Raw genomic sequence first — 14,997 nt, forward strand, 5'->3', positions numbered from 1 at the left:
CATTCAGACTTATCGCTATTATTTCTGTTTTCTCAGAACACAAACAGATTAGTGGGAATGAGCTCCAGTCCAATTTGGTTATCATGGTTATCGATATGTACAAGCATGCAAATGAGATTGTTTTATTAACTCAGGCAGGGTTAGCATTCTAGCACTGAAGAGATTACATGTACAGGTTCACCTACCTCCGATGGTTTCGCCAAGACAGTCATTAGGAACTTTGTATGCACAGCGTTTATGGCAGTTGAACTTGCAGTCTGAGAACAATACATAAAAAAAAATGACTGAGATCATAATGGTCATAATACAGGTATCAAATATTGTTAGAATCGATTAGACTACCGATTATCCCATCGGTTAATTGGATAAAAGTTGATTTTGCATGATTAAACAACAAAATATGCACGGGAGGCACTGTCCACACTATAATATCTGTGAATTTGAGTGTATGTGGCTTTAATGCTTGAGTCAGCAACGAACTGGATGTTAACTGGCTAACGGTTAGCCAGCCTGTATTGAGTGCCAGGGAGTCAGGGAGTGGCCATAGCAGCTTATGTATGAATGTAGGGCTGCACGATATTGGAAAAACATGCAATATGCCATATGTTTGTTGACTACAGTGATATCGATATTTAACATGTTCCAAAAGAAATGACATTCTTATTACCTAATTAGTAAATATATTTTTTCCATGCAGCGAAATAAGCAAGCTCAACGTATTCTTGGCTAATTAATTGTAATTACCCTACATCACTCAAACTCGAGGCCCGGGGGCCAGATCCGGCCCGTAATCTCATTTTATGTGGCCCACAAAGGCAAATCGTGCATAAATTTCACGTTTCTTGCAAATTGTTTTCATTTTTAACAACATTGATATACGGGATACTGCATTGTGTTATTTGTTACCAATACTCCCCTATAAAATAAATTGAAAAATAATCTAACAGAAATTACTTACCGGCTTCTAATTTCAAAACTAGCCATCCACCAATTTGTTGTGTATATGCGAACATATAAGGCGATCATACATTTATATGCGTTCACAGTCATAACGGCCTTCCAAGAGACCCCATATATATGATGTGGCCCCAGACAAAAAATGAGTTTGACACCCCTGCCCTAGATAAAGTTCAACTATTGGGTGGCGATGCACATTTAAATTTGCGCCTGACTGGTCAAATTCAGATAAAAGCATACAATTCCATAAGAAAACCATTGCATGTCTTTGCGATATGCATATTGTATGGGCCAATATCGCGCTATTGATATTTTTTCAATATATCGTGCAGCCCTATATGAATGTGCTTATCATTTTGTTATGTTTGTTGAATAAAGTGAACGAAAGTGCACCGACGGCTGTGTCTGTCCTTGACTACTTGTGGGTGCATTACAATATGTTCTAACTAACAGTGGTGAACTACATTACATTAGCAACATCTCTACCTTATGTTGCTGTTGTGGTACAGTAGGTAGTTCTGCTTCGCAGTAAACACATTGCACTTTGTCTATTTAAAGCGGAAGTCAACCCAAACATATATTTTTCAAGAATATGTTAACAGCAGGCCCACTAGTTGAAACACAGCATTCTGGTTAATTTTGTGTTTGTGAAATATAAGTTAAGCAGCAACATGCACTCGTATTTAGCCATCCCTGGGGGCGGCCATTTTGTCTTTTGCCGACTGAAAATGACATCACAAATGCTCACAACGACCAATCACGGCTGACCTGTTTTCTGAATCTGAGCCGTGATTGGTCATTGTGAGCAGTTGTGATGTCATTTTCAGTCGACAGAAGACAAAACGGCTGCCCCCAGAGATGGCTAAAAACGAGTGCATTTTGCTGCTTAACTTTTATTCCACGAACTAAAAATTAATCAGAATGCCGTGTTTCAACTAGTGGGCCTGCTGGGAACATATTCTTGAAAAAAATATGTTTGGGTTGACTTCAGCTTTAAGTATGAAATATCCCAATCTTTGGGCGTCCTCTGTCTTTACGCACTCCTTCCCTCTAGCTTGCCATCATTGTGTCACGTTTCTGCACTGCGTATTGAGTGAGTATGCAGTAACATTAGTCCGTGTGGGGAAAAAAAGATAACTTTGAAGCTTCGAGGCAGAGATTTTGCTTGGACTTTTTGCTTGTAACTGAATTATTCGATTAATTGTTTCAGTTCTAAATATCGTGTGACCTGTGTGTGTGTACTATTGTATTTTTACTTACCTTTGCACTGCAGGCCCTGCCTGAAGATCCCTCGAAGGAGCCTCTTGCAGTACTGGCACACTGTCGGACGCGTGTACGAGTGGACGGCAAACGTGTGTGGCACTTTCACCTTGCTCATCAGGATCTTGTCCAAATGTACGGGACGGCCCGTGTAAAAGCGCCGTGCCTCACTCGGCGTCCGGGGCTATGGTAGAAAGGGACGAAAGAAAGGGATTGAGTGTGTGTATGTGTTTTTCCTGACATGAAGAGACTCAGCTCCAAAGCATATACATCATAAACAATCATTTCCCTCTGCACTTCAGCTGTTGTAACCATCACTTGAAATTATTTACATGTTTTAACATTAACTCATTCAATTCCAGCCATTCGCAGCGCAGCTAAGCTCCTCAGTGCCTGCCATTTTCGAGGATTTTCGAGGTCATCTTTGAAGGCCCACAGAATATTGTGTTTTATGACTACATACACATGGAACCTACCAAAAGAAAGGTTAGACTCTCTTCACTCATAAAAAAAAAAAAAAAAAAAAAAGTTTTCAAGCATTGGTCATTCTTGAGTAATCTGCGGCAGAACATAGGCAAGTTGGGATACATTATTTAAAAAGTACCAAACAATAATAAATACATTTTATTAACCTATTCTAGAAAAAAAAAAACTTCTAAATTAATGCAACAATTATTGCAGGGCTCTTGTTATTAATGCAAATGCTTGAATTAGAGAATGGAGTGGGTTGTATGGTACTCATGGGCCATAGTTTGCCAACCCCAGCGCTAAACGGTCCATAGGAACAAATGTGAGCGTAAATGGTTCTTTGTCCATATGTGCCCAGTGATTGGCAGGCGACCAGTCCAGGTTGTACCCTGCCTCTCACCTAAAGTCAGCTGTGATAGGCTCCAGCTCACCCACTGATTACGGCAAGCAGTATAGAAAATGGCTGAATGGAATATTAACAGTGGTTAATTTCATTTTACACTTGTATGACATAAGAATGTTAAACTGCATTTCCCTCTTCACAGAGTTTTATTTTCTAAATTGGAGATCAACTCGCATCTTGGAAGAGACTGTTTTGAATTCCCAAGCATGTCGGTGTGTATCCTTTTATTAGTACCATTTGCGTGTGTGAGCGGACCAGGCCAGAGTCGTCGGTGCAGGAGGTAGATGTTGTACCGACGCTGCAAACGGACTCGCTGGTGGAGAGCCGCAGGGACTGGCTGCTGTTCACAGAGGTGGTGGACAGGCGTCTCTTCCGAGCTCTACAGTTGTTTGGAATGCTGAATGCACAGCGCTTGTGGTAGTTCAGTCCACACCCTGCAGGGGGAGCCATGGCACAGGCAACCGGGGAACATAACAGCAACGGCGAGTGATGAATGCGAGGTTGACAACCCGTGACATAATTGTACGGGTGAAAAAAACTGTTCTCACCATCACACTTGAGCCCTTGTCTGACCAGTCCAAACAACATCTCTCCACAGTGATCGCAAAAGGCAGGGGCCCGATAGGAGTGCACGTTCAGAGCGTGGGGACGAATCTGGAAATCTTCTGATGTGGCTGCCGCTAAAAGAAAAAAGAATCCATTTATAGGTAAGGTCCTAACAGATTAAATGTTTTTTTTTGTTTTTTGTTTTTTTACACTGCTTACCAGAAAGCACCACCTCCACCAGATCTCCCTCCTGAATGTCACCTGCTGTTTTAACCAGCTGCAGGATGTTGCTGGTTGATGTGTCGTGCTTAAACAGCAAAATCTTATCGTAGATACCATAGAAGCCACACTCTGGGAACTGCACCATACAAAAAGAGAACATCACACATCCGTTAATTGGGCTGTTTGGAAAAAACAAAAACAGACTTGCATTATGAAGAGCTTTCTTCACACTGCCTGAGACATGGTTTTACTCGTTTATTCTTAAAAATGATCACAGAAAATATCAAATATTGGGTAATATGTATAGTAATACACTATGGAAAATGTCCACATTGATTCCTTAAAATTACATTTTGTGCACTGGGGAAAAATTGAGGTTGACGTTGGATGTTCAATGTACATTATGTGCTCAGCACCAACAGCCCATAAACAATCACACTATGTTGATATTATAGTAGGCTTTTAGCGCATAAACACAATATTACATTACGATATTGGAAAAACATATGATATATATGTAGTTATTTCGTGTTAGCAATTCTCCAAGATACTATTCTCCAATTGGATGGTGATGCGCATTAATGGTTGCATCTGATTGGGCAGTCAGATAAAAGCATACAATACCATATAAAATCTATTGCACATCTCTGCGATATGCATATTGCACGAGCCATTATCGAGATAAAAATATTTTTCCGATATACTGTATTGCGTAGCCCTACTATTAGACATTAGTTATCAGCCCATTTCTATAATAGTACAGTTCCAGGCTAACAGGTATCAAAGTCCCAACAATATCACATTCAAGTTGATGCATGTAGTGCAAGAAGAGTAATGTTGTTGTTTTTCCTGTGTTGCAGTCAAAGTTCGCGATATGGTCAAAAGTTAGCAATGTACAGGAAGCATAACCCCGGTCAACGCCTTGGATGGACACAATGATGCACCTCCTCTTCACTTAGCAACGCACACAGTGTCCTTTAAAACAGCACCACCCTTCGTTTTCTCACAAAAACGCACACACACACACATATAGGCTCACAGACACACGCACACATACACACGCAGTGGCTGCCTTAGTTTGTAAACAGGCAGCACCACATCTGATATACAGGCCTGTCTTGTACTAGTGCCAAGCTAGAGGGCACCGCACCCCAGTGGTGGCTCCTGCTCTTAACCACACAGTCCACTAGCAAACACATAAAATCATACAAAGTGGCCTTTTTAATACACATTAGATCATTAACTTAGCCATAAAATCAATCACAAAGGATGCTATAGGAGAAAGTAGATAATACAAAGTACAAAGTGTGATGGTGTTGATATGCAGATATCCTTGAATTCTAGCAGAAATGTATTACATGCAAACTCATTAATTCAGTAAATATCCAACATACGGGAACCCGCTATAGGTTTAGCGCTTTTATTGTTACAGAACACAATATTCTATGTGTCTTGACAGCTCAGTCAGACTACTCGAAAACAATTTGCAATATGGGGAACTTTGCTTTGAAAACGGCTGGTAATAGATGTGTTTATTGTTTTACGGGATTATTTTCCTCATAACAGTTCAAATGTATTCATAAACATGCATATCATTGATTGATTCTCACATAATGCAATTCCACCTAGGGCTGGGGGAAAAAGTCGACCAACTTGGTAAATGTACGCCTCAAAACTAATTATTAGTTAATTATTATTCTTTTTTCAATTATTTTTGAGGAACCTGGAACCAATGTTCCGAGTTTCATCAAGTGCATTTGCTGTAACGCTTCAGGCAATACTTTTACGGCTATAAATGATCAATCCAAGAATTACAGTATACCAAAGAGAGGCACTTGTGAAAGTGACCGACACCAGATCCTTGAATATTAAATCAATATTAAAATCCTCTTTACTTCGAAAATAGTATATTAGTGTTCAAATATTCATTTTGGCAAACTCACGTGTTATGTGTGGAGGTGTCCTTGTCTAAAGGACATTTTCCCTGATTAAAAAAACTAAAAAGTTCCATTTTGTTTTGGGGGGATTCCCTGATTAATCGATGCAATAATCAATAGGATACTCAATTCGAAAAAGATTAGTTTGTGACAGCCCTAAATCCATCCCAATGATCTCAGAATTGGAACGCTGTTCTCTTGAACCAATGTGATGATCATCCCAAGTAAGAGAAGTAGCAGGGTTAGCAAATTTAAGAACATCCAGTGGCTTGACAGAATTGAAAATGTACAGTATAATCAGCACCATGTGGTTACAGAAAATATCTGACACATGCTTGAAGATTTGTTCATCAGCTGTGGTAAAAGTGGCTCAGACAGTGCTGACAAAATCATAGTGCCGATCTAACTTTTGAATCATCAATCATCAATCAAATCACATTTTCACTCAATCACAACATAAAAAGACGACCCGTAGCCGCCCTCCCTTCAAACAAACCCAAAGACATATATCCACCACTACATCAGCACTCACACACACACACACACACACGCACACCCTCAACCACACACACACAAAGCACGCAACCTGTTAAACCGTGTTAAAAAGACATGACAAGGCACAGAGAAACCATATGACCCAAAGAGCTACCCAAAGGGAGCTCATCCACGCTGAGGGGAATGACAGCCCACGGCCACAGGAGTGTCACCACCACAGACACCCCCGGCCCGCATCAGTCGGGTGGACCCCACACATATCATCATCATATTTACAGCATGTGATTAGCATGTTTGCCTGAGAGTCAAACGGTCTGGGTTCGAATCTTGCCTTGGACCTTTTCTCCGAGTACTCCAGGTGACTAAACCATGTACATTTGGTTCAGTGAAGACTCTAAATACCCATAGGTGTGAACGTGAGATTGTAAAACAAGTCTAGGCTCTTGTAGGATAGTCTCAAACTCACGCGTAACCCTAAACAGGACAAATGGTGGGAAATGAATTGATGATTTAATATCAACAGGGTTCATGGTATATTGTATATTCATTTGTCATAGTCATCTCAGCTGCAGTAAAACCCTCAACAATATAAAGTACACTTGTAAAGATTTACAGGGACTGTGCAAAGTCTGTATCTGCATTATTCCTAACCACAGCTGGCACAAGATGTGTAACCGAGTCTTAACAAACATAACACACTTTTTTCCCCCACAGCTAGACTCTAAAAGACAGACACAAGCACACCAAATAATGTTAGAACTACATGCATCAGGACCTGGCATTGACACGACCAAGAGCAGCTAGTAAAATGTGTAATTACAATCACCCACAGCCCTCAGAACAACACAGATGTCCCACTTTCACCAGACCAACAGAACACTCTTCAGGTTATAAACACAGGACTCACAGCTCCATTTTTTTTTTTTAATTCCATGCTGCTACTATTAGTGCACTCTTCATATACACAAACCTGCCAGAAAAACCAAGATGGTCTTGTCCCGTCCTGGACATCCAAAACATACACAGTGTGCTGACCACAATGGCAGCAGTCCTGTCTTAGCGGCCCACAGTTCTATGGTGTTTGGGTATTATAGAGTCGCCTCTGAGAAAATGACTGCTTTCTTTTCATTTTCTGACAGCTACCAGCTAGAGGGAGTGATGGGAAATGTACTTTTGACTGAGTCATCATGGGGAAAATAGATGTTTGTATTGCAATTAAATGAGCAGCCAATGTTAGTGTGTACATTGTAAGATGAGATGTTAGCAGTCGTGTTGAAAGAGAGGTGCGCAGTCCAGACAGCAAATAGGCTGTATAATCCTTGCATGTACAGTCCATGGTGTCATGTAGAGCCCTTGTCCTGGAGACTGGGCCGTGTCTCCAGCCTGGATTTGGGTTACCAGGGATCAGGTTTCTTCACTATACCTGCAGTTCTTTGGGCTAACAAGACCATTATGCCTGAAATGAATTATGAACAAGGCCTTCTTTACTTCCACCCCCTCCCATGTTTCCCCTCCATCAATACCTCCTACCCTTTCCTTTGGAGCCTTTCAAGCCATCCTTAATCCTTTTTTATACTCATCTAGCTAGCTACACATATTTATACACTGAAAGGTAAACTTAAGAGAGGCTGAAAGTGTAAAACGATGTATACAAATATGAATACTAGCCACTTTGAAAAGTTAGCCAGGCACCCCCCCCCCCACTTGTAACCTAGTGTCGCACTAAAGCCGGGACACTGGACAGTGATGGCTATCATCACTAATTACTTGACTGACCTACTTTCTTCCATTTGGACATCGTGTTCTTATGAGGGCATACTGGACTTTGTAGATCTTGACTTCCTGATACCTTGTACAAAAAAGAAAAAAACTTCAAGGCTGACTTCAACAACCCTGGTGTCATGTCTAGTTAAAAAAAAAGAAGTGTACTCCTGTATGTAATTTCAATGTAATTCAACAAAACTGCAAACTAAGGAGTAATTTTGACACCATCATCATTATCATCATCCCTTGTCCTTAGATGAAAACATTTAAAAGTTCCATGAAAGTTCACAATCGAGAGAAACCACCGTGGTTAAGATGTCCCGCCCGGGCCATCCAAAACATACAAAGTGTTTCAACCACAACTGCAGAAGCCATATCTTAGCAAACCACGTCTTTGCTACTCGTCTATGGAGGATATTATAGAGTCGCATGACATTTGGACATTATTACTATCATCTTTCATCATACCTTTTCTTTTTAAAATACATTACACGGCATTTTTACAGTTACATTTGAAATCGTTCAATCCTTTGCAAATAAAATTGTCTAAGTGTAGCTAGAACGGCAATCCGTAGAGCATCGACCTCCAGCAAGGCTGAAAAATCGAAAGCTGGATCCAAACAAAATTATACAGCTTTAAAGATCACCACCTCCTTCTTGTGTCTGAATTTGTCATTAAAAAGGTGAATTTCTTTCTTAGTGTGAGAGCCCCATCCCTCCACAAAGTATTTTGAAAAAATATAGTCCTCCGTGCTAACAAAAACAAATGACACGGCAGAGTAAATAACGGTAATAATCGCACACAAGACATTCGATCTGCAGTCACTCAATATCCCAGGTGGTATTTACACTTTGTCATGACAGCAAATGTCTCTCAAGACCAAGTTGAAAGACAAAACCGAATAACCATAATTAAAAATTCAAGGCTACTACTCATGATCTTAGCTTTGCGGACCTGACTCTGAGTATGCAAGTTCCAGAATCAGAAGTACACTTTTGAGCAATGCACCGAACACCCGAAACTTGGCATTGTTTGCATAATTATCTCACTCCAACTCTTCACTCAGCACAAACGTGTCTGGAAAAAAGGCATGGGAAGCGGAGTCCACATTTGTAATACATCCCTCCCTTTGTGTCAGAGCTACAATATCTGAAGTGGGGGGGGTGGCATTATTGTTGCCGAGTACCACTAACAATAACGTCATCAAGGGCAAACAGTTTAGTGCGGTAAGCCATTATTAATAACACACAAAAAGCGCACTCAAAAACAAAACAAGTAATATATCTCTGTGTGCACAATGCACACACAAAACGGTCTCTCGTAGGGTGACATCACGGAAGCAACATGTCAGTGTGTCATTTCATTTTTGTCGTTTGCCCATTTCGCCGAGTCGGTTGAGATTAACTTTGGCCGCCTCGTGGCCATGTCACATGCATGAGGACGATAAGTGGGCCGGACTAAAATCCACCTTCGCCCCCTTGCTTAGTCCGACCCTTTTTTAAAATTTGTCGCTCCCGTCCCTCATCCCAAAAATGGGCGTCCGTCCGGGACGGACCGTTCCGGCGCCGGGATGGACTGCCCAGCTCTGGTGAAATGTGAGCACAAAGTTGTATCTTCTGTCACATGCACAAATTGAATGCCAAATTGAGTGCAACCCCTGACCTCAAACGCTTTGTCATATGATGCAGGTCACAGGCGCGATGTGGAAGTGAGTCATTCGATTTCAACCTAAAAGAGTCAAAGACAATCTGGAAGCGGGTGGATGTGAAAAGTCCTCATTCCTGCATCATGTTCGACTTGAAGTGGCGCTAATTCAGTGACATTATAGAAACAATAGATTAGGTTGTTATGATGCATTGTGGCAATGAAGAACGGCAAATGAATACAATGCCTGGTATACCTTGCTGAGGAAGCCGCGCGCTTCTGCTTTTCATCCCCCCCATCACTTCCCCCTCTGCAGCTCAGCGTGAGCCGCCGTCAAGCCGCACAAACTCAGGCATGAACGTTCACACGATATCAGATGAGGGTAGCTTCACCGCCAGATGTACAACCGCACATTACAGAAAAGTAAACTTGTAGTCCACAGCATAACTGTTTTTTTTGTGTTTTTTTTAACCTAACCAAATATTAGGGTCAATATCACTATAAAGTACCTTTTGTGTTCTAATCGGGATCACGTACCTCTGAGTACTCTGAGGTCTGATTACCAGCGGTTAAGCGCATACCAGTAAAATAAAAGTATGTTTCACTCATTTGGTACCTCTTTTTCTTTTTTTCTCAACTGGATGTCTCACGCAAACTTTTCTGTTAATTGCATTGTGTGTAACGTGGTTACATTAATGCAAAAACATGTTTTAATAGTTATTTTTATCTTATTAACTCCCTAAATTATAACTTCACCACCTACAGAATAGTAATTATATACAGTGGAATCTTGACCACAATTTCCAAGAAAAAACACGTCGTGAGAAAACCTCAGTGTTTGAAACGCCATCACACTATCAGTTTAGACCGCAGTAGGGCTGCAGCTATCGAATATTTTGGTATTTGGATATCCTACTGAAAATTTTATCGAATAATCTGGTATTCAGATAAAACCTTTTTTTTAACTTGGTTATAAATACAGAAGACAAAAAAACCACATTGCCACTTAATAATGAATGACCACCTGGTTTTCATTTTTAGATTTTCAACATTTGATACTTCAATTTAAGTGTTAGCATAAATAAGTCGTTTTTTATCTCCCTAAATTAGAATGTTATTTCAGGACAACTTCTATTGTTGATTATTATCATTGTCATTATTTCATACTCCAACAGGCCACATAATTAGGTGCACCTGCGCAACCTAATAAGATGCAATACCTGCCTGAGAGAAATCCGAAATTCTGCTTTTGTAAAAGTGAGGGAGAACTGGCATCTATGTATTAGTTGAACAATATTCATATGATATTATCACAACAGACTGATTAATATCGCTCCACAATCTGTATCAAAATTTATTTGTAACCTCTAATAGGGAACCTATTAGTTGACAAGTTGACTTTACCCTTACACATTAACATTTAATGCTGCAATTTGACTATTGCTACTCATGTGTTTTTCACATCTCATTAGCCAATTTAAAGAGGACTTTCCACCGGCCCATCTGCCGTCATGGCCAGTCTCAACACTTTGTGGAGCAGCAAAATAAGCGTGAAACAAGGTGAAAAGGTCTTCAAATGTCTGCGTGGGTCCGAGAGTTAAAAAAACTGTTTGTGTCAGAGCATGGCTATTTCAATCACTGCTAGCCTTAAAAACTCATACCGGCGGTACCTTGGGACTGGTAGTGAGGAACAATGGTAGCGGCTCCAAGTGAAGCCCAATCTTCATCGTTAAAATGTTGGCTATTTGGTTCAGAGAACAACTGTGCGCTAGCAAGAACTTTGTTCACCATGGATGTTTCTTTGCTTGTCCATCGAAAAGTGTTTTTACGTGAAACCGGTCCATGGCGCCAAAAATGTCGGGGAGCGTTGTATTTTACTCAAAGTATATTAGGCTCGACTTTCATCACATAGTTGACGACAAAAACATTTTTTGTTGTTCAATCCATACTTTCTAATGAGGTGTCAGACGTAATAGTCTAACAAATACAGTTGACTTTCAACGGCTTGAAAATGTGCTACATTGAGGGAAGTGTCTGGGTTGTGGTTCACACTGATATAAACTGATACTCGACTCTTTGATGCATGCAAAACGTTCACGTTTTGCAGTAGATGGCAGCTAGACGACTGAGTGAGGGAAGGGTGAGATGTCGCAGGGCGACAACGGGTAAGACTCTGTATTTGGACACTGCAGTGTAGCCCAGAGATGCTGCAAAGCTGCAGAATCTGTTGGCTGAAGCTCAACGAGAAACTTTTTGGCCCTACATGGTGTGACAACATGATGCGTTTCTGCAGCAGCGGTGACTACAGCAACAGAAAACTGATCCAAGTCATTTTATAGGCAAAAGGAAACACAAGGCATCCCTCCAAATGACACATTGCTTCAACGTCCAAGTGCGTCTGTGGAACCAATCAAACCTGCTTACAGTTAAAGTGTATGTGTTGGAGTTAAATGGAGACAGGATCATCGCTGCTTCCTTAATAGTCAAGCTAAACGTCCACTTGTTAACATGTCAGGCACAGGACTGGATAGAAGAAAAGCCCCAACTCTATGGAAGTCATGAGTGGCGTAATGAGATGTTTCCGTAGCAACGTGCACGTGAAGACGTCAAAGACCTGCCCTCATTAGATCCTCACAGCAACCTGGTGCAACGCAGGAATGTTTTTTTTTCCTCTTTCCAGCAATGGAACAAGCCCGGCTTGCTATTTTTAGGCCCAATGAGGTCACGCGATGACGATGATATGGAGCAGTCAACGTAAATGCTCGTCATTCCTCTCATGGTGCTCCTCCCACTACCCTCGATTTGGAGCATTTACAGTGAGTGGACTATGCTGGATTTAAGAACACAAAGTGAATGCATGATTTGCTGTCATTTCAAAACATAAAATCACAGATATGACTGACAAATGTATTGGATAAAGGCTCATGACATCAGCTCCCTGTTGGGCTTGGCCGGCCTGAAAGGGAATGATGTTAAACAAACAAATGTAGTGTGTTTGTGTGTGCGGGTGTGTGCGCACGCGTGTGTGTGTGTGCATGCGTGTAAGGGCCAATCCACTCCTGTGACGTCACTGAACCAGCAAATCACCAATCACCGCCAATCATCTCTGCAGTTGCAGGTTGGATGAGCTTTTGAATCTTAAAGTAAAAGGATGTTTTTGGCTTCAATCAACTCTGTTACGCTACAACAGCGGAGCTCCAAGGGATTACATTAAATCAGGGGTGCTCAATCCCGGTCCTCAAGAGCCCCTATCCAGCCTGTTTTTCCATCTCTCCCTACATGAACACACTTGATACAAATGATCAAAATCATTATCAGGCTTGTGCAAAGCTTGGTGATGAGCGGATCATTTAAATCAGGTGTGTTGCAGGCAGGGAAAAATAGAAAACAGGCTGGATAGGGGCTTAAATCATAGGTGTCGAACTCAAGGCCCAAGGGCCTGATCCGGGCCCAGAGATCATTTTGTGTGGCCCGCAAAGGCAAACGTGTGTGTCAACTTCATGATTCTTGCTAATTGTTTTCAGATATTGCATTCTTTTTTGTTACCAATCACTCTCTTTAAAATAAATGGACAAATAGTTGAACAAACAATTAACTGGCTTCTGATTTCAAAATAGTTATCCATGAATATGTTGTGGGTGATAAAATAAGGTGACCATACATTTCTATGTTCACAGTTATAGCGGCCCTCTGAGGGAAACCATAACAACTAGATGGCCCGCGACAAAAATGAGTTTGACACCCCTGCATTAAATGAAGCTTGAATCAATAGATGAAGTGAATGTGATAAATGACTCTTTTTTTTTTTTGACAAAACAATCAATCCTTTTTTGCAGCGTTAAGTGCAAACAAATAAATAAACAAATATGTACACACGCACACACAAGTACAATATGAATTAGTCCGTTAGTGTCGTTTGAAAAAGTGTCCATGTGCTTGCAGTGCACAGAGCTATGTTCCCATCTAACGTTCAGTCAAGAGCATGGCCCTCATTAGAATTGGTATGCGTGCACTCTCTTTTTCCACTCAAAGATGCCAGAGGGACCAAAACAACAAATGGCCTGAGATGCCCTGCGAGTTGCAGAAATATGTGTTTGTTCTTTGGGAGCATGCTGAGCCAAGCAGAGATAACATCACGCCTTGGAATCTTAAGTGTGATCCCCACATTGTTCTTGATGGCTCCTAAGATATTTTTGCCATTTGTCTCGGAGTCTGAATTTTAAATTGGATTAGGAATTCTCATTATTAATTGTGCAAATGTGATGAAATCTTTACTTGTGCATGTTGTGATACAATATTTGCGAATGCTATCTGTGGAGTATCAGGGGATTTTTAAACATTGGCTAAAGAAGGTTGAGAAACCCAAACCTCAGTGGCATCATTTGGGACAGGACACATTTCAAATGTCCCGATTTTCCAAGTATTTAGAATTTGTTTTAAGCATACAGTAAAATAGAATGGGTAGGCCTATACTGAATGTCATGCAAAATATGGCGACAGGTATTGGCAGATTCCAGGCATATAGCTGATTTTAGACAAAACCCCTCTGCACGTGCTCACTAATAATAACGACTACAGTATTAGTCTTAGATTTTTCCCCCTTGAATAATGCATTTTATGTGCAACTGAAACTGCTGACATAATCCGATTTACATTCCAGACCTGGTGCTTTCATAACAAAGATAACTGTTTAAATCTGAGGGATGATGGGAGGATTACATACTGTGATCGATTACACAATAAAATCGGATTTTACCCAAAAATTACAATTGAGCATTAAGTCCTGCAATCTGAACGAGCCTAACTAAAACTAAAATTGGAAAAAAAAACAAAAACATTTTGGTTCACGAAATGATTATAAAAACAAAACTTAAAAAAAAAAAATCAACTTAAAACTACAAAACTAACAATCTATAAATATAGCAAAAAATATCCTTTGTTTTCGTCTTAAACAATTAACTTAATACATGAGCCTTTGGGATTGAATTTTCTGTTCAGTATTTCAGCACGGCCATTAACTGAAAGAAGAAAGTTCAAACAGTCGTTGCACTTAGAGTACTGTACTTCAAAGTCTGTGGACTGTTATACAATGTCCATCTTTGATTGTGGATTTTTTTTTTAATGTTTTTAAAATATTTTTTGATGACATTTTACTACATAATACATACCGTGATGATTTTTGCAATTAAAAAAACATAGTAAAAAACACGAAAACTAATAACAAAAGCAATGAAAACTAAAATGAAGCAATAATACTAAAATTAATAAAAAAAAATAAACAACCCGCTGTGGAAACTAAT

The 14,997-nt window shown here is 40.4% G+C and overlaps 1 protein-coding gene and 1 long non-coding RNA gene across 3 annotated transcripts in view; one reads left to right on the top strand and one right to left on the bottom strand.

The window, feature by feature from the left end:
• The window catches only part of prkd2 (protein kinase D2), a 44,626-nt gene that overhangs the window by 9,956 nt on the left and 19,673 nt on the right, over window positions 1-14,997 (bottom strand). Inside the window, exons 2-6 of the mRNA XM_086035595.1 lie at window positions 3,854-3,992; window positions 3,637-3,768; window positions 3,323-3,522; window positions 2,218-2,401; window positions 186-257 (exon numbers count right to left, since the gene is read on the bottom strand). Of these exons, the coding sequence (XP_085891721.1) occupies window positions 186-257; window positions 2,218-2,401; window positions 3,323-3,522; window positions 3,637-3,768; window positions 3,854-3,992 (727 nt within the window). The remainder of the gene's footprint in view (window positions 1-185; window positions 258-2,217; window positions 2,402-3,322; window positions 3,523-3,636; window positions 3,769-3,853; window positions 3,993-14,997) is intronic.
• On the top strand, window positions 2,483-12,893 carry LOC147144977 (uncharacterized). Of its 2 annotated transcripts, none has more exons than XR_015087448.1 (4): window positions 2,483-2,703; window positions 3,320-3,610; window positions 3,687-3,795; window positions 9,742-12,893. It is a non-coding gene; the product is annotated as an uncharacterized LOC147144977 (long non-coding RNA). The 2 variants fall into 2 exon arrangements; XR_015087449.1 differs by having other exon boundaries at window positions 3,320-3,570.

Source organism: Filicampus tigris, chromosome 7, assembly GCF_054856515.1.
Source record: "Filicampus tigris isolate MCC_2025a chromosome 7, RoL_Ftig_1.0, whole genome shotgun sequence".
Lineage (NCBI taxonomy): Eukaryota > Metazoa > Chordata > Actinopteri > Syngnathiformes > Syngnathidae > Filicampus > Filicampus tigris.